Raw genomic sequence first — 25,000 nt, 5'->3', positions numbered from 1 at the left:
TCGGCTTAGATTTCTTCACGGTCCCTAATGTGTTAACGTAACTCAATAAAAAAAGTATCGAAAAATAAGTCAAACTTTAGAGATGAAGGTTGTAGGGCAAAGTGGGGTATTTATGAACACGGGGTATATCCGAAAAAAGTGCCATACGCGCTGCTGTGAAGGATGAATGAACACAAAAAGTTCTAAAAGTGGTAGTTTGATATCCAAATAATAGTTCTGAGCTGTTTCCGATCTGTTTTCAAACCCTAATAATTGAAACATTTCAGATGTTTTAAAAACCATAACCCAGTGAAACGGAAACCGTTTTGGGAAGTGTTCAATGTTTTTAACATCTGATCACAGGAAATTCAGTTAGCTAAATGTTGTTTTGTTAGCTATCAACTGTTTTAAATCCAGTTTACTATGCTTTGTCTGGATTTTGAAGAAATTTCGACAAATTTTATCTTCACTGGTGTGCAATAGCTTATTATCTAGGTATAGGAAATCACCCGAAACGCGAAGTTAATACACACAATGCATACACGCCTTATCCGTTCGACTGCTACTGCCCAAAAGGAATCCGCGATGCCAGGTAAATGTTTGACGTTTTGTCGTTTGTTAGGAAAAAAGGTAAACAAAAGGGTGTAAATTTTCGATGAATTTAAAACTCATTTTACTACGGCTTTTTACTTCAAAGATCTCTTAAAAATTAAGTAGAATCAACTTTAAGGTCTTCTTCTAATTATTTAAATATTTTTTGAAAAAAAAATATTGATAGCTACTAAGCGATAAATTGAAGTAACAAATTTGATGGTTTTTTTATGGAATGAATCGAGTGTTTGATATGTTTTATGGACTGGAAAGAGATTTAAAATGATTTAGATTTTTTATAGATTTATTTAAGAGTGGTATTCCATTTATGAGAAATGCACTTCTGGAATGTCTGCTTGTGTAAAAATCGAATGTATTTCTGTCAGCGTGTCTTGCAAGCACCTTTTCATGACAAAATTTTGCCTAATAATTATTAAAAAATAACGTTAGGAGCTAATTCCCTTTTAATTATATGCCTGTTCCTAAAAGCTTCCTTAATTCTCTAAACTCTTGTATGGACCACTGGTAATGGCTTATGCTATCAGGCAGAGCCTCGAAGAATCAGGCAATGCCTGAAAAATCAGGCACATTGGCATCTCTGGTTATAGCTGAAGTCGGGTTGTATTCGTAACGCTAAACACGATTAACGCGGTCTATGCAGTATGATGCTGCTTGTTAACTAGTGCACCACACAACTGGTTCACAGATGAGTGTTCATATTTACCCTATAGTTTTCGTCCTATGGGGTAGTTACGAACACACGTTCTTATGCATTTCCTGACATTTCTCCTGCTTTTTACTGTCAAATGTTTTAGTCATCAACTTAGGTGCCGATCACTTATTACCCAAACTTTTGTGTTTAGTTTTTAAGAATAAAGTTTCATCAAATATAGTAAAATCAATATACCTCACTCTTCAACAACCAAGGCGACACATCAAGCACGCCATCCTATGGAGAAAGTTCTAACTACCATGTATAAACATCGACGATCTGAACTACTTTTGGCAGATTTTTGACTTGTAGGTGGCGCTGTTGCTGCTAGAGGTGGTGATGGCGGTACGATCAGTGGCTTTAGTAAGAACTTTCGTCAGTAGGTGGTGCTGACATGCGTGTCCTTGATGAGATGTATGGAGAAGGCTGAGAGTGAGGTATATTTATTTTAATATATTTGGTTTCATTATTAAATTGGGTTTCGCAATGTGTAAAGTTTTAGATTTTTGAAAAAAATATTTTTTTTTTCCAAAAATTAGATTCGGATTCAGAAAAAAGCTATTCATGTTCTTTTCAGTCTTTGGAAAAAAACTTGTGAACATAATTTTTAAAAACTGTAATTAAAATTTCAAAAGTGAAAGAAGTGAAAAAAACAGAAGTTTAAAAAAGGTCAGTTCGTAACAGTTTAATTTCTGCGAATGACGTCGTTACAATGATTTTTTTTTTCGCACAAAATGACTGAAAAACATTCAAAAACGATACAATTTGTTCAAAATATTAGAGATAAGAACTTGTATTTGTTGATAGAAAAAAAGGCAGTCAAACATTTTTTAAGTTAAATGAGTGGTGCGTAAGGATAGTTTTACCGGTTCCTAATACCCAAATAGTTTTCTAATACCAAATACAGGTTTTACGTCCTTCCACAACCAGTTTTTTTGGTATTGATAAATAACAACAAAGTTATAAACTCGAATTGAAGAAATGTTTTATTTTTCGAAAAATAAAATTTACCATTTTCAAACAAGAATTGAGCAGCTCGAGCTTTAACTCATAATCGCGAGGAATTCAACATTATTATGAACCTTAAATCCCTGTGGTCAAGAATAAAATATATGAAAAACTATGATAAATTTAATAGGTGAATAAGTCCACAAAGCGAATATCAAAAGATTATTTTTCCCTGTATGTTTGGACAACGTGCTGCTATGAGGAACATTAGAATTACAGCAAATAATAAATGTTTATGTGTTACATTCGGATAACAAAGATCCACAATCTACTTCCTTGCAGTCTTATTCTCATACTTACATTTTTTACGTTAACTTGTTCGAATACATTTTTTTTAATTCGGTACAAAATTCAAATCTTTTGGTTGAAACAAAAGGAAAGGAAAACTTCTGCAGTACTTAAATTTATTTTGAGAGAAAAGAGATGCTAATACGTAATTCTGTACAGGTGATAAAAAATTTTATTGGTGTAATTTTTTTTTCAGAACATTCGATTATATAAAACTGACAAGCCTTGCAAAAAACGACTGTTCACTGATCCAAGAAGACTTTAAAGAGTGTTTTTGTTAGAGATGTACCGAATATTCTGTCGGCCGAATACCGCCGAAAAACCGTTAAGCCGAATATTCGGCTCACCGAATAGTTGAGCTAAGTATTCGGCCGAATAGGCCGAATATCTATTATTAATTTTTTTTTAAAATAACAAACTTATAAATGTTTTCAAATGATTTCCCATAATTTATGAAATATCCAAAACTAATGTTGTAAAAGCAACACAATCATCAATATTTCATGATTTCAGCTAAACATCTTAGGTGTATCCGTGTATCTTTCACTGTAGATAGTACAGCAGAATGCGAACGAGTATCGTTTTATATCTACCTTTGATTTATCGTTTATTCCAGATTTTTTTATATTTTCAGGCTTACCCATAAATCCAATAGAGATTCGAGATAAGTTAAATCAGGCCGGGATGTCCAGATATTGTTTTAAACTTCCCGAGTTTTACTCGTGTTAAATACACACAAATTATTTGTTAATTCAAATAAAACACTCAAATTTCTCTTAAAAAATTATTAGCTTTGTGTTCCATAACCATTTTTTAAAAATTTTAAAATGAGCACAAATTTTGCCTTTTTTTCAAAATTGTTTTCCAAAAATCGTCCTGAATGCCTGACAATGTCGATATGGGCAGTTGAAAGTGTGATATGCTTTAGTTCAAAGATCATCTTTTTTTTATTAACAACTATGTTCAGGTATCTTGCTTAAATTCGACTTCCATCTAATTCGATATAAAAAATGCAATTTCAAATTGCTTGGCACCTGTTTTGACATATTTTGATCCAGATTTCATAGGAACACAATCTCTTTGGTAATAAACACCCTAGAAGCGAAAAGTTATCTGATATCCTGTCAGTTATTGGTGACATTTTAAAAATCAGAAAAAAATTCAACTTGAAAAAAATCTTGTAACACATCATCTGATAAAATCAGCTGGTTGAAAATAATCGACTTAAAAACATGAGGGGAATATTAATACTAATAATCGCTTTTGTTTTTTTCATTAAAAACTCAATAGTATATTCGACCGAATATTCGGCCGAATATTCGTTTGGCCGAATAGTTGAAAAGGTCAATATTCGGTATTCGGCCGTTCGCCGAACACCACTATTCGGTACATCTCTAGTTTTTGTGAAACAACTATCTTATGAGTATTTCGAATTTTCTATATGTATAGTTTTCAATTTCATGATACCTCGCACGTACGAGAAAAGCCTAACCTACCAAAGTCCTAACAAATAAAAATGTTCTGCAACAACATAAACAAACGGAAGAAACAGAAACCAACCGAAACATAAAAGATGCAACTTAGAAATTAAACTAGGGTGATTTGCCAATCGTTGTCCCCTAACCCATCGTTGCACACATGACTTAAATTGCCAATATTTCAGATGTTTTCCAACTTTTCCTCAAAAATAAAACTGAATCATGTTAATTGGAATGTTTACTGATGAAATCAGGCTTTTGCGATATTTTCTGTTGTAAAATATGCATCTAACGACATTTTTAATTTTTCTTATTTTTTTCGCGCGATTTTTGTGCTAATTGTTAAACAAAACCTTAAGATTCCTTCTACGGCAAATAAGGTTTTACGTCAGAGCAAAACATTTTTCGCAACAGTTTTCTATACGAAACGTTTGTTGGACAATTTTAACACCATGATTTTGAAAAAAAATTAAGATCCATACTCAACCAGAAAAAATGTCGGATCGTGCAACAATTGGTCCGCTCAATCTCCTTCTGCCCATTGTTGTACATAACTCCGCTGCAAAATTTGTTTGGAAATTTTAAATTTATAAATTTGCATACCTCCAATATTTTTGTTTGGTTATTTTTACAGCCAAAAATAGCAATAAAAATTTTGGAAGCGATTGATTAAGTCCTGAATTATAACAACGTGTATTGAATTAGTAAGGAGGTTTGTACGGAAAAATCCAAATTTTCATTCAAAAACCATCAGACATGTACTGAAAGTTCAAAATACATAATTTTGTATTTTTTTAAAAATATTTCTTCGTTCTTGCGATACATTTCATGTGAATAAAAACTAAACCGAACTTGTACCCCAGAAATGATATTCGTTGTCATACAAAAAATTCAAAATAGGTAAATATTTTTTAATTTTAGTGTTTGTTATGTCATGAAATTATTGAAAGCTCCAGAAAGCAAATCCGGCAATTTAACAATACTTTTCAATGAATTTCGATTTTTTATTTTGAAATGGTTATAACTTTTTTCATGAAATACTTTGCTGCTCATGTTGGCAAAATATAAGCTTAAGAATGGGAAAAATCAATAATTTAAAACAAACTTAATCAAACTTATTTGAATTTCTTGGATATGCAAAAAAATTTTCTTCTTCCATACCAATTGTCATACAAAATTAAACACGTTCATTGACTACATGCAACTAAAACAACTCGAATAGCCTATTGATATGATATGTTTTTTTCCTGAATAAGTGGATATTTACTTTAACTAGTAATGAAGTAATTTCTGTGCTTTAATTAATTATTTTTCATTCAGATTTTTTATATTTTTTGCTCTCAATGTTGATTTTCAATAATTAATTCAATAATTTTAAAGACACTTTATATTTCTATAAGTTAATTTTTTCTACCGTCAAATCTTAAAATTGTAGTTTTGTTATTATAAATCTCGTTGAAAAAACATATGTATGTATGAAAGTCGGGCAACTTGCATTGTCTGAAAAGTGTCAAAGTCAACTCAACTGCATTGGCTTTGAGAGACTAATTTTTTATCAGATTTGCTTTGAAATCCTTTTTCCCGACCATTTACTCAACCTTTTATGCAAAGAATCTAAAAATTGTTCTGGAAAAATCTGTTTCTCAAATTTCGAGACGACAAATCTTAAAGAATTGTATTCCATGTCAACAGCGATCCCCTTTATATTGTTAATAATACTGTCAAAATAGTGTACAGTAGGAAAACTACGATCCTTAATGCCAAAAATCGAAGTCGAAGGTTGGAAGACCCGAAATGTTACTAATCTGATGTGCAATTTTCTCAGAAATTCGAATCTGCCGTCGAGTTGCCGTCATTGGAGACATCTAAGTGAAGCTTTATTTGACCCTTATTATCCAGAAAAATAAACAGTCATAGCCTTGCGAAACCTTATTCGATCCAAAACAGTTTTTCAACTGGAAAACTCATGGGAAACATTTCTATGTTATGTGGTTGTTTCCTGAAGGTTGATGAAATGCTATAAAGGTTACATTAATAACGAATAAACCCATTTACATGAAAAAGATATTTAAATCAATATACTTTTCGGAAAGATAAATTCTTATAAAAAATTGCATACAATGAGCATAAATCAAAACGATCGGAAACTTTGGGCGTGATTGTGTCCATTTTCAAGTTTTAAATTGATATTCATTATGTTAGGTAATCAATCGACTTCCAAGTGAGTCCCAAAGCAAAGCTTTGCAGGGAAAATAGTCGCATTTGGAGGCAGTTTTCTTTGTATATTTATCCATTCATCGTGTAAATCGTTCTGAAACACTGAGTGATTTGCAGTTTCCATAGATCGTTAACCTCCTCAAGGACTAGATATAAAACTTTTCAAATATTTCTCCTAGTTTATCTTTAGAAAATACAGGCGAGACTTGCATCGAAAAACTTCTGGTTGGAAACCTGTCAGGTGACAGCTAAAGAGTTCGTTTGGCCGTCCATTACGAAATTTTTCAAAATATCTCCCCACTAGCAGTCCAACGTTTTGAGCACGATTTGACCACCGTATTTTGTTTATTTTACCGGCTTTATCACGTTGTAGAAATGAAGGCCTATTTATTAGTTAACTAGCCGAACCAATCAAAAAAATTATCTTTTTCATCACTTCCTCTATCGATATTTTCGGATTGAGCTTGAAAAAACTCCTCACATTCCTGAACTTTATGGAATCAATCATTTTCACTTTTATTCAAAGTTTAGCTCTTTTTGGAGTAGTATTTGAATCATCTAGGACTTCTTGAATGATTTTCTATGTGAATTATGGTCGAATAATTGATTTCCAGCTGTATTCTGGTTTCCCACTGTGACTTTCCTGGATTTTTCTCGATTCTGCCTTTTTTCCAGGAATTTACCACTTAGGGCATTCAGCACTGCCGGTAATACCGGAGTTTTCTTCTTTAAAACCGAATAGTGTATGAAGAACTGAGATTCAAGAGGTGTCTTCAGAGGTATTAAATGAGTTCATTCGAGCAAAAAACAATTGCCGGTGTAGGAGTTAAACGATGCCACATGAGGTGCCAGTGAGGTTTGATAAAAAACGCGTTAATCGACCTGTTCTTTTTTTTCTCAAAAAATTCACAGTATGATGTCATTCCTCCCACCTACGCTTAGATCTACCGAAAAAGACGAAAACAATAGATACAACATTCAAAAAATTAGATTTGATATCCCAAGGACAGTTTCTTTTTGTTCCATCGAAAGCAGCGCATCCTATCGCAGGTAGTTTTATTGGTTTTGTTTTATTCATTTATCTTTACCATAATTACGATAGCAGGTTTGTTGTTTGTTTCTTTACTTTTTAATATCATAGAATTGTTTATAAACATGTGTGTGTGTTTGTGTGTCTCTCCTTCGCACGTGTTGGTTTGTTGCCGGTTGATGGATGCTCAAAATGGTGTGTGATTCTTTCTGTTATTCAGTGTCGTTTCTACTTTTCAAAAATGTCCCTACAGAAGACAATCCGCGCCGTTTTGGTTAAAACTGTGTTTTTTCTGTTTGCTGTTGGCTATCGATTGTTTTTTGTTTGTTTAATGTCTATTGGTTTATTAGTAATAGTTTATATTCTCCTTGCTGGTGGATAGGACAAAGGGACACCGCACATATACAGATAAAAACCGGTACACCCACAATCAATGAATGTTTTTTTTTCTATTATTTGTTTCTTTGTTTTTACGATTCGCTAACAGTCTGTGTTCGCTATAAGCTGCGCAATTTCTGTTTTTTTTTTCGTTTATCAAATGATGGTGGTGGGGTTGGTTGATTGAATATTTTCAGTAACTTTTGCCTTTAAAATTGTGTTATTTTCGTAAATTTTACTCCCCTGCGCGATTCGTTTTTTTCTTTCTTTTTTCATTTTGTTATTTGGTTTGTCTTTTTTCTGATTGAAATATGTATGTTTTGTAAAAACTGTGCTCGAATATCCATTTATTGCGTCATGTGTGTATAATTCGTTACTGTGAGATACAACAGCACACTGTTCTGTCTAGGTGGATGAGATTTCTATTGGTTTTTTATTCGACGAATCCATACTGGAGTTCGTGATGAGTTTCGATACATTTGAAAAAGGCTATTGCATTGTGTTGTGTATACTTCTTGTTGTGTTTGTTTCGTCATGTTTTATTGGCTAACGTGGAGTGTTTTTGTTATGGTGATTCTAGCGGATGCAAATATATATATATATTTAGGTATGTGTGGAACGAACGCGCGTACATTTTGTTTTTGTATGTTTCTATCTCATTTGACTGTTGCGTTATAGATTAAAATGCATGTTTTATTTGTTATTAATTCTTCAATGTTTTTCTAACAATACTTGTTAAACTTTCGCGGACAGAATTGCGTGTTTCTCTATTCGTTTCATTTGCTAGATAGAGCATTATCAACGTTTTCATTCGATTTCTCTTTTTAAAACTCTATTTTTATGGTTCGAATTACGTTTTCTTTTTTTTGGCTAGATGGCATGTAACATTAAATTTGTTTCTTTTAGCTTTTTGTTTTGTTGTGTACGTCGTCTAAGATGAATTCTTTCAAAATAGTAAATTTCGAATCTTAGAGTGTCGTATAAAAATATAATATAATCTGATATTGGCTGGACGCACAACGAAAAAATCGCTAGGGAAGGTGCATTTTTATCACGCAAAAGTCAAACTAAAATTGATTATACTTGGTATAGTGCAATCTCGCGAATAGTTACAACAACATGGGATTCGATTCTTGAATCGGACGAATAGTTGTTGTTCCGATCAGAGCGTTGCCTCTATTGTTTTTCATAAAACGAAGATCGATCCCATGGGTTTGAAGACGTCTTCGAATGGTCTTTTGAAAAAATATTCACTCAAATTTCAAGGCGAATCAAATCGCACTTGGCTTACGCTCTGCTCTGCTTGTGACTTGTTAATTAATGTAATTAATTAAAGAGACAGAAATAATACTTCCACGAGTTGATTAGAATGTACAAATTGAAGGAAGGAAGCTCTTAATTCCAACTTATGATATTTTCTCAGTGTATAGTACAATTGAAGATCAACGAAACTCGGTGAAATCGAGAGTAACTATCATACAAAAGAAAAGTTACAACAAAGCAATTAAAATGCACATTCTCTCATATCGAAATGCGACTCTTATGACGCTGAAGCTTTTTTTTAACTATGAGTTATGATTAGTTTTTTCAACTTAACAATAAGTTTATCTTCTTCAAAGCCAACTTAGACTGGAAAGAATCAAACGAAACATGAGCAAACTAGTACTAGGATCGTAAAGGCCTGCTACGATACGGTTGGTTTTTCTGTTGAAACACTGAACGAAAACACATTCTCAAAATGGTTCACAGTCGATTGTTGCAGTGTGAACTATTCGAAAGAGGGCTTTCGATATGTTTCAACCAACTCGTCGGGAGCTATCCCTGGGTTGATATTTAATAATAAGGAATAACAAACTTAAAGTTAGGGTTCATGGAACTAAATAAAAATGTACAATATAAACAGTTGATTAGCTTACTTGCTTGAAAGGTCGTTTGCGGTTTTTTTTTCTATCAAAAGGTTATTTTTTCAGTTTTTCATTTTATATTTTACTTTTCCGATCATTGTCATCGACAAATGATATTGCACTGCATTTCGGCATAAATTTTCTCTTGATAAAAAAAAGTTAAACTTTTAAAAATAATTCAACCAACTTTCAAGCAACATTTTGAGCGTTTTCTCGAAGGTCTCGAGAGATACGAAATTGGTTTTTTTCATGGTTCGATTTCGTTTTAAATTTTGTTTTGTTCCTTTCATTCTTTAACTATAATATGGCTTAATATGATGAAAATGTATACGAGAAAGCCACACGAAATTGGTGTTTCTCTAGCAGAAACAACCTTCCATTATTAGCTATTCGAAAATGCGTGTCTGTAGGCCCACTTTTGTTTCCAAAGGTTTCGTCAATCTCTTAAAACCTTTAGTAGATGACCGGAAACTCGATAAAATTTTTCCTTTTTTGAATACATTCAAAGAGAGGATCAGGGCTTTTCTAGCTACTCTAGTGGTAATAAAGTGGTGTTGTTCTGCGCTTACCTTTAAATATCGCTCTAAACCTACTGGCTATTCATGCGATTGACCTTCGGAACGGCACCGACGATGCGTACTCGTTTGCAGTTGGGATTGTGGGAACCGACAGAGGCTGCGGCACTACCGCCATGCTGACTCCCGGAATGCTGATGCTGGTGCCCGTGATGGTGCTGATGATGGTGATGCCGTGATAGTGTACCGCCCATCATTGCCGGAGCCGGTGCTGGCGGAAGCATATCACAAAATTCGGCCGGTGGCGGAAGAACGGCCGCCGAGTCGGCTTCATCCGAATCGGCCGCTTCCATCGGTGGAGGTAGTGTTGCCAGCGTGACCGCGTGCCTCTGCTGAAGGTTTTGCTGGTTGGCTTTGGCGGCTCGGCTTGCCGCAATCGAGGCCGCCTGCTTTCGCGTTAGAGAATTGTGCCGCTGGAATCCCGTCGCCGGGGGACTTGGACTCTGGTCGTCGTCTTCGCGATTCTCTTCCTCTTCGCTTCGAACCGAAACTTTGGCCACGATCGATGCCGTCGTTGGGGTTATCATGACGGCCATCTTCTTCTGTTCCAGCAGGGAGCCAACCTTCTTGGGATCCGACGGTTCCTTCTCATTGCCGGTGACCGTAACTTCCTGATCGCTGCTCACCCCGGAGGAGCTGTTATCGCCGTTGTCTTCGTTATTGTTCCCGTTGCCTCCCTGCTCGTTGCCGGCCTGTTGATTCTGTTGCCTCAGGAAGTCGTTCGGGTAGGACTTGGATGACTTCAGCTTGGTGCGGATCTTCTGGATCTCTTCCACCGAGAAGGAATGTGGAATCGAGCTTGAACCGGAACTGCTGCCGCTGGAATGAGGTAGAGTTGTAGAAATTAGTTTGGAAATGTTCATTGTTTATTTGTTATTTATTTCTGATCTACGGATCACATGTTGGTCCAAATGATATCTTAAAATTAAAGTTAAAAACAAAACATTTCAATCCAACTATGGGGTTCTCAAGGCCCTAATCACTTTTCTTCGGAAAACATCCCTCGAAATGTCGAAGTCAAAATGCTCCGAAAAACGGTTGAACGATTTCATTGCACCGATGAGGGCGCTGTTAGCTCCGTAATTGTTCATTCGAAAGGAAATGTACAATTGAAGATCCTGATTCCTAAATCCACGGGGTCGTACACTAAGCGAGCCTCCAGTAGCGTGGGACAGTCGATTCGTGATGTCAGGAGGTCGGCGACAAATGAGGCACGTGTTGCTTGTCTGCGGGCTTGAAGGGTGTCGATATCTATGAGGCGGCATCGATTTTCGTAGCTGGGCAAGCGAAAAGGGTCTTGCCAGTACAGGTGTCTAAGGGCATATCGCAAGAATCGCCGCTGAATGGCCTCGAGCCGATCAACACCGTTCTGGTAGTAGGGACACCAGACAGCTGATGCGTATTCAAGGATGGAACGAACAATGCTGCAGTATAAGCTTTTCAGGCAATACACGTCTTTGAAGTCCTTCGCCACTCTAAAAATGAAGCCGAGACTTCTGGATGCTTTGTCAATCACGTAGTTGGTGTGTGCCTTGAATTCCAGCCGCTGATCTAAAATTACGCCAAGATCGTTAACGTGGTTCACACGTGAGATAGGTTCGTTTCCAAGGAAGTACTCCGCAATTAAAGGCTGCCGCTTACGAGAAAAGCTGATGACTGCACATTTGCTGCGGTTTAATGGCAGGCAGTTAATGTCACACCACTCAGCGAAGAGGTTGAATTGACATTGCAGAAAATTTATGTCGTCGTTGTCGTTTATGGAGTAAAATAGTTTTAGGTCATCAGCATAGCAAAGTTTGGGGACGTCGAAGAGTGACAACACGTCGTTAAAATAAATTAGGAAAATAATCGGTCCGAGATGGCTACCTTGAGGCACACCGGAGGTGGCAGAAAACTGCCTGGAAAAGGTGTCCCCTTTTCGAACAATCAATTTACGACCAGTTAAGTAACTGCGGAACCAGCCGAGTAGAGTACCACAGAATCCTAAGCGTTCGAGTTTTCCGATGGCAATCTCATGATTCACCTTGTCGAATGCAGCAGACAGATCGGTATAAATTGCATCGGTTGAGATTTGGCAGCAAAACTTTCATGCATAAAAGAAGTGAACGTTAGCAAGTTACTTGTCGTAGAGCGTTTGGGCATGAATCCGTCTTGATCATTCGAGATGTTATTTTTGCAGTACGTGAAGAAAGGATTCAAGACCACCAATTCGAATAGTTTGGCAATCGAACATAAGGCAGAGATTCCACGGTAATTGTTAACATCTCTCCTATTTCCTTTTTTATGTACCGGGAACGTGTAAGCTTCCTTCCATAGTAGAGGGAAGGTGGCTCTATCTAGCGAAGCTTGAAAAATGAGCCGAATAGGGGTCAGCAAAACAGTCATAACACTTTAAAAAAAAGCAACTGGTATCCTGTCCGGGCCCGTAGAAAAGGAATTCTTAAGCTTCGCTGCTGTTCTAGAGATGACTGCTTCCTCGATTTCAATACCATTTATTGAAAAGCCCGATGGCAAATCGTTCCTGACAGCGCTAGCTAAATGTTCTGGGGATGTTGAAGCTGATGTGAAGATACTGGAACATTTTTGGGCGAAGAGATCGCAGATTCCACGGTCAGAGTTCGCCGTCCAAAAACATGTTTGAAGGTATACCAGGTTCTTTCCGCTGATTATTTACGTGTTTCCAAAAGGATTTTGGGCAAGACTTGAGGTTACGTTGTACGCGACGTAGATAGTTATGGTAACAACGTTCACTTGCTTTTTTATAAACGGAGTTAAGTTTACGATATATATCCCTAGTGTAGGATGATTTTTGCTTCTTGTAGTTTCCAAAAGCACATCTTTTCGCCGTCTTCAGTTGTCGCAGTTCAGTCGTGATCTAGGGGATTCGCGTGTTTCCACCGCTAGAGCGTTTTGGAACGTGGCGATCGATAACATAATTCAGAATGTGTGAAAAGGTATCAGCTACAGCATTGGGATTTGAAAGATCAAGCTCAGATACCTAGTCGATAGTGCCCAGAATGTTAGAGATGTCTTCGAAGTTAGCGTTCTTGAAGTCGAGGAAGAAGGTCGCTGGTTTCTCTACTGTAGCGTTCAGCCTAGTTACTTCAAGCGATGCCAATAGAGCAAGGTGATGTGGGACTACTTTAACAAGCGGTGCAGGAGCGAATTCGATGGTCGGTAAACGAGGTCCATCATTGGCAAAGCAGAGGTCCAGCGTAAGACCGTATTCATTCACCACGTCGTTAATCTGGCGCAAGGTCGCTGCACTCTGAATGGCCTCGAGCCGATCAACACCGTTCTGGTAGTAGGGACACCAGACAGCTGATGCGTATTCAAGGATGGAACGAACAATGCTGCAGTATAAGCTTTTCAGGCAATACACGTCTTTGAAGTCCTTCGCCACTCTAAAAATGAAGCCGAGACTTCTGGATGCTTTGTCAATCACGTAGTTGGTGTGTGCCTTGAATTCCAGCCGCTGATCTAAAATTACGCCAAGATCGTTAACGTGGTTCACACGTGAGATAGGTTCGTTTCCAAGGAAGTACTCCGCAATTAAAGGCTGCCGCTTACGAGAAAAGCTGATGACTGCACATTTGCTGCGGTTTAATGGCAGGCAGTTAATGTCACACCACTCAGCGAAGAGGTTGAATTGACATTGCAGAAAATTTATGTCGTCGTTGTCGTTTATGGAGTAAAATAGTTTTAGGTCATCAGCATAGCAAAGTTTGGGGACGTCGAAGAGTGACAACACGTCGTTAAAATAAATTAGGAAAATAATCGGTCCGAGATGGCTACCTTGAGGCACACCGGAGGTGGCAGAAAACTGCCTGGAAAAGGTGTCCCCTTTTCGAACAATCAATTTACGACCAGTTAAGTAACTGCGGAACCAGCCGAGTAGAGTACCACAGAATCCTAAGCGTTCGAGTTTTCCGATGGCAATCTCATGATTCACCTTGTCGAATGCAGCAGACAGATCGTGTGTGAATGGTGAAAATGGTATCAGCTACAGCATTGGGATTTGAAAGATCAAGCTCAGATACCTAGTCGATAGTGCCCAGAATGTTAGAGATGTCTTCGAAGTTAGCGTTCTTGAAGTCGAGGAAGAAGGTCGCTGGTTTCTCTACTGTAGCGTTCAGCCTAGTTACTTCAAGCGATGCCAATAGAGCAAGGTGATGTGGGACTACTTTAACAAGCGGTGCAGGAGCGAATTCGATGGTCGGTAAACGAGGTCCATCATTGGCAAAGCAGAGGTCCAGCGTAAGACCGTATTCATTCACCACGTCGTTAATCTGGCGCAAGGTCGCTGCACTCAACTCAGGGAGTCCAATATGATGTTTGAAGGCGCCGAAAAAGTAGAGCGTGCTGGGTCCGGGTACAGAAAGCTGCCATGGTTGGAGCACCACTTCAAACCGGGCATATTTAAGTCGCCAATGACAAGTAAGTCATCTTCTGGAGCGCAGAAGGAACTAACTTCGAAGATGCAGCGAGAAAACGACTCAGCGAGGGCAACATCTCTTGAGCGATCGGGTGGCAGATACACTACACATACGTACAATTTCCGGTCTACAAGATCAATTCGAATCCATACAAGTTCCAGATCGCACCAGGAATTGTTGTCGATGAGCTGCGCTGGAAGATTCGACTTCACGGCAAGTGCACCCCGCCTCCACTGGACTTTTTGCTGTTACGGGCGCTTCGGTCACAACAGAACACTGCGTAATCAGGGCCGAAGATCTGACTTGATAGTGTGCGGTCATTCAGCCATGTTTCCGTGAAGGCGATGACGTCATAGCAGGAACACGAAGTTGCGAGCAGGTAGTCGTTCAGGCAGGAATTTATACCCCCCACGTTCTGGTAGTAAAGGGTTATGGTATCTAAAGGATCCGGAGCGGATCTGAAGAGACGTGCACTGGAAGGTAGAACATTTCTCCTGTGAAAACGGTAACGATCTCTTAAGAACTCAATAGAAGAAAAATGCGCTTCTTAAGGAGATTCCATTGAAAAATTCATGATTGGGTAGCGTGTATACTTTCCCCGTATAAGTCAAAAGAAGGGTAAATGGTCTTTTCAACTGATAAAAAAAATTGATAATGGGGCTTATTCTGCGACGCGAGTGACGTGACTCACGAAATTTCATATCGTTTTGCTGGCTTGAAAAGTCTCTCTAGTCTCGAAATTTTCGTTCGGATGAGCTGATATTAGTCTTCAGAACTCATCGATACAGAAATTTCTTTGCTGAAGCATTTTCTGGAGTCAGGACGAAGAAGTGAAATTTCGTGAGTCACGTCACTCGCGTCGCAGAATAAGCCCCAATGTCTCCTGAAAACTCGATATATTACTATACTTTGTAATCCGTTATCAGTAGATACAGTAAAACAATAAAAAATCGCGATTAAGTTTGCAAACACCATTCCTGTCAATAATTTGTGATTGGGTATCGCGTATACTTTCTGCATATAAGGCCAGAAATACAGTCGACACTGTTACGCGCCGTGAAAATCTTTCAATTAGATTTAGATGAATTTAACATACAAACCGTTTATGATGCCCGAAGTTGACGGCTCATGAAGGTCACATGCCTTATATTTGCTCCCTATGAGAATTTTTCGACTGAATATCGTGTCTACCTTTTCTCTGTGGAAATTAACGGAGTAGTGACCGATTTCCGAACCCTCAATAGAGACGCCAAGTTGTCCGGCTTGTATGCGGACGTTCAAAGGACCGAGAGAACACGTGTGCTCAGTTATGATCGATAAATTGGGTCTAAAGCTCTAAAATACCAATCGAAAAAGTTCCTGGAGATAAGCTACAGACATGAATGTTCATCCTAAATCAAAGAATTGTACGAGATAGTGTTAGACGAAGAACTACATGCAAGAGTATTTGATCCTGTAGCTAGTGTGCTTTTGAAGGTATCTGTCAAGATACGGTTATCTGGATGGACTTTTTATCTATAGCTGAGTACCGAGTATACTTTCCATTTAATTGAGGGGGGGGATTTACGGAATTGTGACCTGGTGTGAATTCTTAATTCAGTCTTCTTAAGGCATGCAAACCTCCAACAACGAGCATTGCATTTGACTCTCTCGTGGATTAATATGACCGATTTGGATTAAAAAACCGCTCTGGAGAATTTTGAGTCTGAATACCATGCCCATGCATACATTTTTTTCGTGCCTTTAAAATGACGGATTGTGGCCTGTGGAACTCACCTCGTATTACTGTTGCCACTGGTTTCGGCGGCCATTCCCGGATTGGTAACGACCGTTACCCGATTACCAGCCGTTGCCGCACCGCCCCCCTTCTGACTGAGATCGACCTTCTTGAGCTGACTGCGCGCTAACCGCACCGAATTCTCCTCCTCCGGGTCCGATTCACTCAGGCTGAAGTCCGGATCCGGTAGGGTCGGTGCCCGTTCCAGCGAGGGTTTCTGTCCCCCTTGCAGCTGAACGGTACCGGGTCGTCCAGGTTGAGCGTACGGATTGCTACCGGCACCGGTAGCAGTACCACTGTTGGCGGTGGTTGTTTGTCCGATGCTAACGCCACCACCACTTCCGATCGTCACCGTCGTCACGTTGATGGCACTTCCACCTCCGGTGCTCGACGATGTCGACCGTAGCGAAGACGTTTTGCGGATCTGCGTGGAGAAATATATTGTTTAAATTTTGTATAAGTTTATTTTTGAGAAAAGGATTTACCTCTGTACTAGCAGTACTATTTCCGCTGGTGCTGCTGTTGCCGCTGCTGCTATTGCTCGAGGTCGTAGCCACCGAGGTTGTCGAGGTGATACTCGCCGTTCGGTAGCCAACGTTGCGGATGTCGTGGGGCGAGGCGTACAGCTTGGCGTTCGAGTCCGGTTTGAAGCTGGACATTACTTCGGATTCTTGCAATTTGGATTTCTGTTTCTGCTTCATTTGGATGTGCTTCTGGAGCGCGGATAGGCACTCGTACTCCGAACCTCGGGTGATGTCCACCTTGACCACCTGGCCCACGGGGGGAGGTGGCGGTGGGTGGTTTGGTGGCGGGAGATTCAGTCTTTGCATCGATAGGTGCTTCTGCAGCGCGTGTACGTCATCCTGAGATCGGTGGCCTTTGCTTCCGCCAGCTTTGTGGCCGACGGTGTTGAACCAGCTGGCCGATGGGGTGAGCGTTCCGGTGCTTCCAAGGGTATCGCTGCTTCCGGTGATGCCAACGGTAGCCAAGTCCGGGGTACTGTGGAAGGTGCGTTTCAAATCGGAACCGGACACTTGTGGAATGGGAATGGGTCGTCCTCTGAGGGTTCCGATTTTGGATGACTTTTTGCGCTTCATTTCGGCAACACTAGCATACACGATTGGTCCTTTCTGAGGAGAGGTAGGAGGCGTGGGGGCACCGCTATCGAATCCACTGGACTGGAACCGGGAGCTTGTCATGAGCATTGAGCAACGATTGGCATCCGCGCCCTGTTGCCTTTGGAAGAGTTCTTCCAACTCAGCGGCCGTTATTCGACTAGAAGTGGGGCGCGATTTGATGCTGGCTGTACGAGGTTGAACCGGAGTTCCGGGACCTCCCTGGGTAGGGGTGTTGATGGCTGACTGTGACATTTGATGCTGATGGTGGATCGATTCGGCCGACGTGTATTTGGTCTGGTTGGCCAACTCATCGTCGTCCCGTTCGCCTCCGCCTTCCAGTCCGGCAACCATGGATTTGGCACGGGCTCTTCCTACGCTAAGGGTTGTCTTTGGATCTCTTCTTGGGGGCATCGGGGCTGGCATTTTGCCACCGCCACCACCATTGGCTCCCGGGTGCTGTCCACCGTTGGCCAGTCGCCTCGGAAGCGTTGAGCATTGGCGTGCTGAAACCGGTGTGCTCATACCGGATCCGGAATGTTGGCTACTCGCATCACCATTGCTGACCCCAGTCAGCGTTTCCATCATCGAGTTCACTAGATTCTGGGGTAGCGTTACCACCGTCATCTGAACCAGCGATCCGGAGTTTCGGATGAGGTCGACCACGTGTTCGTGTGATGCACAGGCAACGTCTTCGTTGTTGATCTGAGGAATATGCAATTAGTTAGCACTGAGGAGTTTATTTTTGTAAATTTAAAATTACCGAGAGGAGGAAATCGCCCGGTTTTAAACCGGCCATGTCGGCCACACCACCCGGATCAACATCGTCCAGGTACTGGAGGGCCGGACAACGTGGTGTGGGTTTGAGCTGCATCAGCGGCGATGAGGCTTTCGCTCCTCGGAGGATGAATCCGAAGCCACGTTTGGCCCGATGGAGAACAACTGTCCGGGGTTCACCAGGAATGCTGCGGAAGAACGAGAAAAATTTTGTTCAGTCTACTTTGGTCCTTCGAACCGGATTTTCATCCGAGGTAGCTTCAAAAGGGTCAGTTTCGGGGTCGATACTTACGCTTTTTTAGTCCTCGGTGCCGTCTGGCTGTTATAGTGTTGCTGCTGCTGCTGCTGCAGTTGTCCCCCATCCGGCTGTTGTTGTGGATCTACCACCATGACTTCGCTATGACCTGCTCCACTGATCACATAATGATGCGACGGTGTCGAGGTCGAAACGTTGATGATGCTCTTCTGCCGGAATTGAACCTCCTGGACACAGTGCGCCGGGAAGAAGCCGGTTTTGTTGGTACCCCGCACGAAACCTTCCAGCAGGCCACAATCCGTCGAACCGACCACCTCGATCACGTCACCTGGTTGGATTTGAATGTGCCCGGAAAGGTCGCCCTCGTAGCCCTCCATACAGACAACCGTGGTACTCGGATGGCCGATCGAGCAGGCCGCACTGTCCGAATTCGTACCGACACCGGACGAATCGCTAATGATGTCGCTCGTGTCCCCGAGGCTTTTGTCTGGTGATTCGAGAGGAATTAAAAAAAGGAGATCAAGTTGATTTTAATGTTTTGAAAGTGACACCTATCAGTATATAAACCAACATTTAGGAGTTTTACGCTCCAAATTTATACTATCAAATTCTGTCCTTCATTTTTTTTAATATGCTTTATTTCCATGAGTATGAAAATTGTTAGTGGCAATGTTACACTGAGAAAGTTGTCTTTGTTTATGTGCATTTATTAGTTTCCAAAATTAAAATAAATAAAAATTTGAGATTGAGACACTGAAATATGTATGTAACAATAATTTGTCGAACAATGGCATGCAAATTTTCATCTAGAATTTTTCCAACTGATTTTATCTCTAAATAATGCAACACGAAATTCATGGAACCAGAAACGGGCACAAACATAAAGTAATTGAAACAGTACTTCCGTCACCTGATAACACCTGGGGACATGTCCTTTAGGGTTGACAATTTATCGTTTCAAACCTACCTGTAACGATGCTAATGTCATCCTCGTGGCTCCGGTGGCTGGACGATCCCTCCGAAAGGCTCGAGCTGGCGGAACTGAACGGGTGTTCCGAGGGACAGGGCGATGGCGGCCCACCGTAGATGCGGGAAAGGGTCGAACCCCACCCGAGGCCGGAACGGCGCCGCGGATTGTACCGTGGTGGACCACGGAACGGGACTACGACGGGAGGAAGGTTTTATTTTGAGAATAAGTTGTGCAGAAGGTTTTACTTGATTCCCGCTCCCAATCATCATCATCATCATTATCGAATTGTTTTTTTTTTAAATAAATTTTATTTTGAAAGAAATGGCTTTCATGAAGACGCATCAAACCAAATTCGAAACGTTGGAAGCTCGGTGAAATAACGGTGAAAAATGATGTGACACAAGCCTATACGGAAAACAACACGTGAAAGGTAACGATATGGGGAAGCTTGTGGCGTGGTATTGATCTTTGGTTTATTGACACTTGAGTCACCTCTACTAAAAGTCGGCAGTTGTGTTGATTTTAAGGCTTATGGCTCTAGATTGTATTGTGCAATGAATAATCGCGTGACAATTGGCGCTGGCGCTGATGTTATTGATAGTAGGTAATTACGGTTTCTGACACTTGAGTTCAAGAATTACGTTGACACTAGAGTGAGCACGTGAGATTGGTTGTTTGATACCTACATTTGATGAGTTTATTTATAGTCGTGAGAAATTTGACACCTTGGCAATTCAACACTTTGGCAAATGTTTTATCAGGTGTAAAACTTAATTACAAAATAACGAAGGTATCAACCATTTCAATCTGGAACCGAAAATTACGCAGCAGAAACAATTTAGACAACCAATTATTTCCTACCTTCAATATGAGAATAATTTAATAAGGGGGCAGTACAAACGAACTTTTTACCCATTTGCAAGGCAGTACAAACGGGGTGAGGGATTTAAGGGTTTCACCTCCCTCTCTTATGGAGATTTTTTCCTAGTAAAATTTTCAGTTCAAGAAATGAATCTACCGTAGTATTGGGAAATAACTTGACAAACATGTCAGAAAATTGGCTAGCCTCCGACGGAATTCAGTCTTAAATCTCTTTAAGCATAAAACATTTAATTATTATTGAAACAATGAATTGAAAATTTTGAGTTGTAATTCCACCAAACTGTCGTTTTGAAATTCCAATTTTGACATTTAAAAACACTATCTCGTCTTTAGAATGGGTTTTACTATATAAGTTCAGAATTTTAAAGCAACCATTTTAAGCCATGTGACAGGCTTTTACTACTCACGATAGTCAACAGAATGAGCAAAAAATATCTTAAACTTATTGTCCATTACTTTATGGCTAATCACTACGAGAGCAAAGTTGGCCTTGCTCGAGTGCGGTCGCATTTTTTTCCGCGGTCGCGTTTTACTTCGTGATTTCTTTAAATTTATATTTCCCTTACCATTTTTCAATATCTAAGTAAAACAGCGGAAAAGTCTTTTATGTATATCGTTTAATTCAAAGATATTAAGTTGGTTGTAAATTTGAAACCTTAAGTGGAGTGTAATAAATGCTTTTCGTAATGGTTTGTGAAGTTGTTGAAAGTGGCCGAATCAAAGTGGCTGGTACTACGCTATCCGGACCGGTCCAGGACCATTCTTAGAAGACACCCAGAAACTCTTGACTGATTCGGAACAATAAGATAAGTACCTGTTCTTATTTGGTGAATGAATTTATTCAAGATGTGTCAGAAGTTCGATTTCCACGACCGAGGAATTTTGATTTTTTTTTCCAGCAGGTGGTCGTAACAGCCATCGATTGCTTTGATCTTAAAAATGCTCAATGTCGAAATCCGAAATACATAGTTAAGCATTTAAGAGTTTAAACTTATCATAACTTCACACCACTTTTATTTTTTTAATGATAACAATTTTCATTTTAATTGCTTTTGTGAGGGCTGCGTGCGCTTGAGTGTGCTCACTGTATTGATTGCAGTTATTGTTAGTAAATCAATGCGTTACTGAACGACAGTCATCTAGCAACGCTTATAAAATGAGCATTTAAGTTGCTTCATAAACTATGCATTGAAATTTAAATAATTTTGATAAGATATGTGTGAACAGTTCAAACTCAAATGTAATATTCTATATTCTAAATATTATTGCGGTGAATATAATGTTCCTAATTCCTTAACAGCATTTAAGAAATCAATATTCCATATACACTTTCCCAAATAACATAAATTCATATTTAGGTCTTTCCATATTCAAAATATTATACGAAGCGTTTGGTAGGGATCTCCACGCTTCATTCCGCCCCTGTATCCTGTATCTTTCGCGGTTTTCATCACATGGTTGGCCTGGCCGTAGTAATATCTGCAATGCATAGGAATATGTAACAGATAATACGTTGAAAAGAAAAATGATAGACGCAAGTCTCTCATTTTCCAGGATGCCTACATGTTTTGGCCATGTTGATGTAAGAATAAGAATAAGAATAAGAATTACTTTATGGCTAATCACTACTTTGATTATAAAAAAAATCATTTATGTATTAAAAAATTTCACGCTAAATTGAAATATGTTTCTAAAAACTAATTTTGGAATCAATTTTATTTTAAGCTTGTTCGTCTAAATGCTCAACTTTATATTCAAAACGATTTTGATAAATTATACAAGGCAAAAAAATTCAAATTTTTTCGAGATGCAAAGAATTTAGGAGCTTATTTAGATAAATCTTGGTGCCCTGAATTCGAATATCAAACTACTTTTTTTCTATCAGGTTTTATTTTTTTTTATTACTTTTGAAAATAAGCTAAAATCATTTAAGAAATTTTTGCATTTTTCGACAAACTGTAGAACATTACAAAAAAAAAAATCAAAAATTGAAAACAAATGTTTATTTATTCAAAAATGATCAAATTTCCCGAAGTCTGCAAGTAATTTTGACTTCTTAAAAAAAAGTAAAAAAATGGTCTTTTCTTGTTTACCTCTCCCTATTCTGTAAAATACGAATTTTGACAATTTTTTACAATTTTCTACAAAATTTGAAACAAATTTATTTTTAGATTTTTTTTATAGTAAAAGTCAAATCGTTTTGACTCTTCAATGAATTTGTCAAATGAAATAAACCTTTTTCAGAAAAACTTGTAATGATAGATTGTAGAATTTTACTTCTTAGATCACTGTTTTTCTGATATTGTTATATATAAGCTAAACATTACTTTTCAATTAAAAGGATTATAAACAAATTCAGAATAAGATTTATGTTTTTCATCGGTTATAAGCAATTGATTTCACCTTAATCTGATTCATTTTTAAAATTATAAAAAAAAAAAAACCCACAAAACTTGAGGTGATAGACAGAATCCGACAAAAGATTCGAGATCAGGACTCGAAATTCATCTTAATTCATCTGGAGTTATCAATTGAGCTTTTAATTAAGTTTTCAATAACAATCATAAATTTTTTTTAATCTCAAACGTTTAAAAACTTATATTTTTCATCTCTGTTTTTGGTATTAAAGTTTAAATAAATTCAATTTATGGTCCTACTACATGTTTTTATTTTTGCTTTTTTCTTTTAAATAAGTTTGGTTTTGGTCTTTAAACCTTTTTTTTTGTGTTCCGAAAACATAACTTACTTGAAACTTAATGAATTTAAATTTTCAATAAGGGAAATGTGATACGCTTATCTTAAGGTTGCCAGAATTTTTTCAGCACGCATCCTGGCCGTACAAATCCGGGCAATTTTGTATAAAAACCTGCTCAAATCCGAACATTTGATCTTAAAATTGACCACCAAAAATCCGGGCAATATCCGTGCAAATTTTGTTAAAAACTCAGAAAACGCTCAACAAAAAGCACTCGAAAAATTCGTTTTGGAGTTTCTGAATTTTATAATCAATATCCTGGCAAACCTGGATAAAACCGGACAATCTGGCAGCCTAACTTATTTTTATTATTTTAAATCTTTTTTTTTAATTGATCATAATTTTTTAATTAATTTTCGAAAAGTTCTACGTTCGAAATTTGAAGTAGCAACTCCAAAATTTAATTTTTAATGGGCTATGTTAACTTCCTTGTGCTTGCAATATTTACAACAAAACTTGGAATTCCTTATTTTAATTATTATCAGTTTTTTATTGATCAATCAATATATTCCTTAATGATAAATTGAACACACAAATATCTAAAGTTATTATTATGAACTTCAAAAAGCAGCTTCGTTAGCCTTGTATATTCAAAACAAGGAAAAAATGAAAATAAAAAAAAATATTTCTCAATTTGATCACTTGGAAAAAATTAAATATTTTCTTCTTTTTATCAAATTAAAAATCAAACATCAATAAGGTGTTTTGAATAAATTCTCTTGAATTATAAATTAATATTACTTTTTTCCCTTATCGAGAATTCACATTTCAATGCTTGATTGGATATTTATCCTATTCAATTGTCAATCAAGGAGATAGAAAATTTACAATTTTCAACATATTATCATTTTTTTGAACAATTATTAATTATGATTAGTTACTTGATCTGAAATTTATTTTAGAACTCGGATTAAACTTTTTCTTAAATCCATTGTTATATTTTATGTTTTCTATTTCTGTGATTCTTATGTCCGAAGCTAAACATTCTGGTATTATTAGAAATTTGAATTCGTATTCATTTTCTGGTGCTCCGGAAGTATTGATTTAAAACTTGTTAACAAGACTGCTTGAACTAATTTAGTAAATTTGTAGTTAAGACAAAAAAACATAATTTGGAATAGTTTTTTAATGACTTACCCGAAAAAAACGTTGATTTGAAACTTTGTTTCTGATTTTTTTAAATGCATCAGTGAAATTTATTATAATTTCGAGGTTATGTGATGGTATTTAGTAGTAAAATAGTCAAGAAATCAATTTTCTTATTTATTGTTCATTTTTGGAGTTGTTATTATTTCTAGCAAAATAAATTTTTGAAAATCCCCATCTTGACTGAAAAGGTCCTTTGCACGGGCCTGCCCATTTGTCATGTCGAGTTTCGCAAAATATGACTTTAAATACATACAATAATTACATGTCTTCTCAACGAGTTCAAAAATCAATGAGGTTATTGTGGGTTCTAGATGCTCCTAAGGAACCGCCCACTGGCCGAATACTCACTCACCTATGGAATACTCCAGGAGGAACATGGCACCAATTCGACTTCCACAGCTAGACGTTTCTTTCGAGCGTTCTACCGGTGACGACACTGACTTCACTCAACAACACATGTGCCAGGATGCGCGTTTAGTTTCCGACTGGAGAAGGACTGCCGAATGTGCGTATGAATACATCGGCAAGGCGCAGGATAACGTCATGCATGAATAGATATATGATTGCTCGTGCGTATGAGCGGGATGCATGTAAATGCCTCCCGCACATAATGACAGATCATCAATGAGTTCTCTTTGTAGGGCTGCGATTAAGGAGCTGAGTGCTGAGTGCTGACATCAATGGGAAGAGATATTTGCGAGCAACGGTTGTCAAGGGGCTATC

General features: G+C 38.3%; 2 protein-coding genes across 7 annotated transcripts in view; both read right to left on the bottom strand.

Moving 5' to 3' along the window:
• LOC129749742 (valine--tRNA ligase) overlaps window positions 1-25,000 on the bottom strand; it is a 64,551-nt gene that overhangs the window by 5,786 nt on the left and 33,765 nt on the right. The window lies entirely within an intron of this gene.
• Window positions 7,325-25,000, bottom strand: part of LOC129749740 (SH3 and multiple ankyrin repeat domains protein 2) — a 598,094-nt gene continuing 580,418 nt past the window's right edge. For 2 of the 3 annotated variants that reach the window (XM_055744799.1, XM_055744800.1), the window contains 6 exons: window positions 19,489-19,683; window positions 18,558-19,008; window positions 18,252-18,453; window positions 16,859-18,193; window positions 16,373-16,797; window positions 7,325-10,979 (listed from right to left, as the gene is read on the bottom strand). In XM_055744799.1, the coding sequence (XP_055600774.1) occupies window positions 10,175-10,979; window positions 16,373-16,797; window positions 16,859-18,193; window positions 18,252-18,453; window positions 18,558-19,008; window positions 19,489-19,683 (3,413 nt within the window). In that variant the 3' untranslated portion in view covers window positions 7,325-10,174. The remainder of the gene's footprint in view (window positions 10,980-16,372; window positions 16,798-16,858; window positions 18,194-18,251; window positions 18,454-18,557; window positions 19,009-19,488; window positions 19,684-25,000) is intronic. The other variant, XM_055744801.1, reaches the window with a different exon arrangement.

This window comes from Uranotaenia lowii, chromosome 2 (assembly GCF_029784155.1).
Source record: "Uranotaenia lowii strain MFRU-FL chromosome 2, ASM2978415v1, whole genome shotgun sequence".
NCBI lineage: Eukaryota > Metazoa > Arthropoda > Insecta > Diptera > Culicidae > Uranotaenia > Uranotaenia lowii.
The sequence above is the reverse complement of the archived record's forward strand: the minus strand, read 5'-3'. Positions and strand labels throughout refer to the sequence as shown.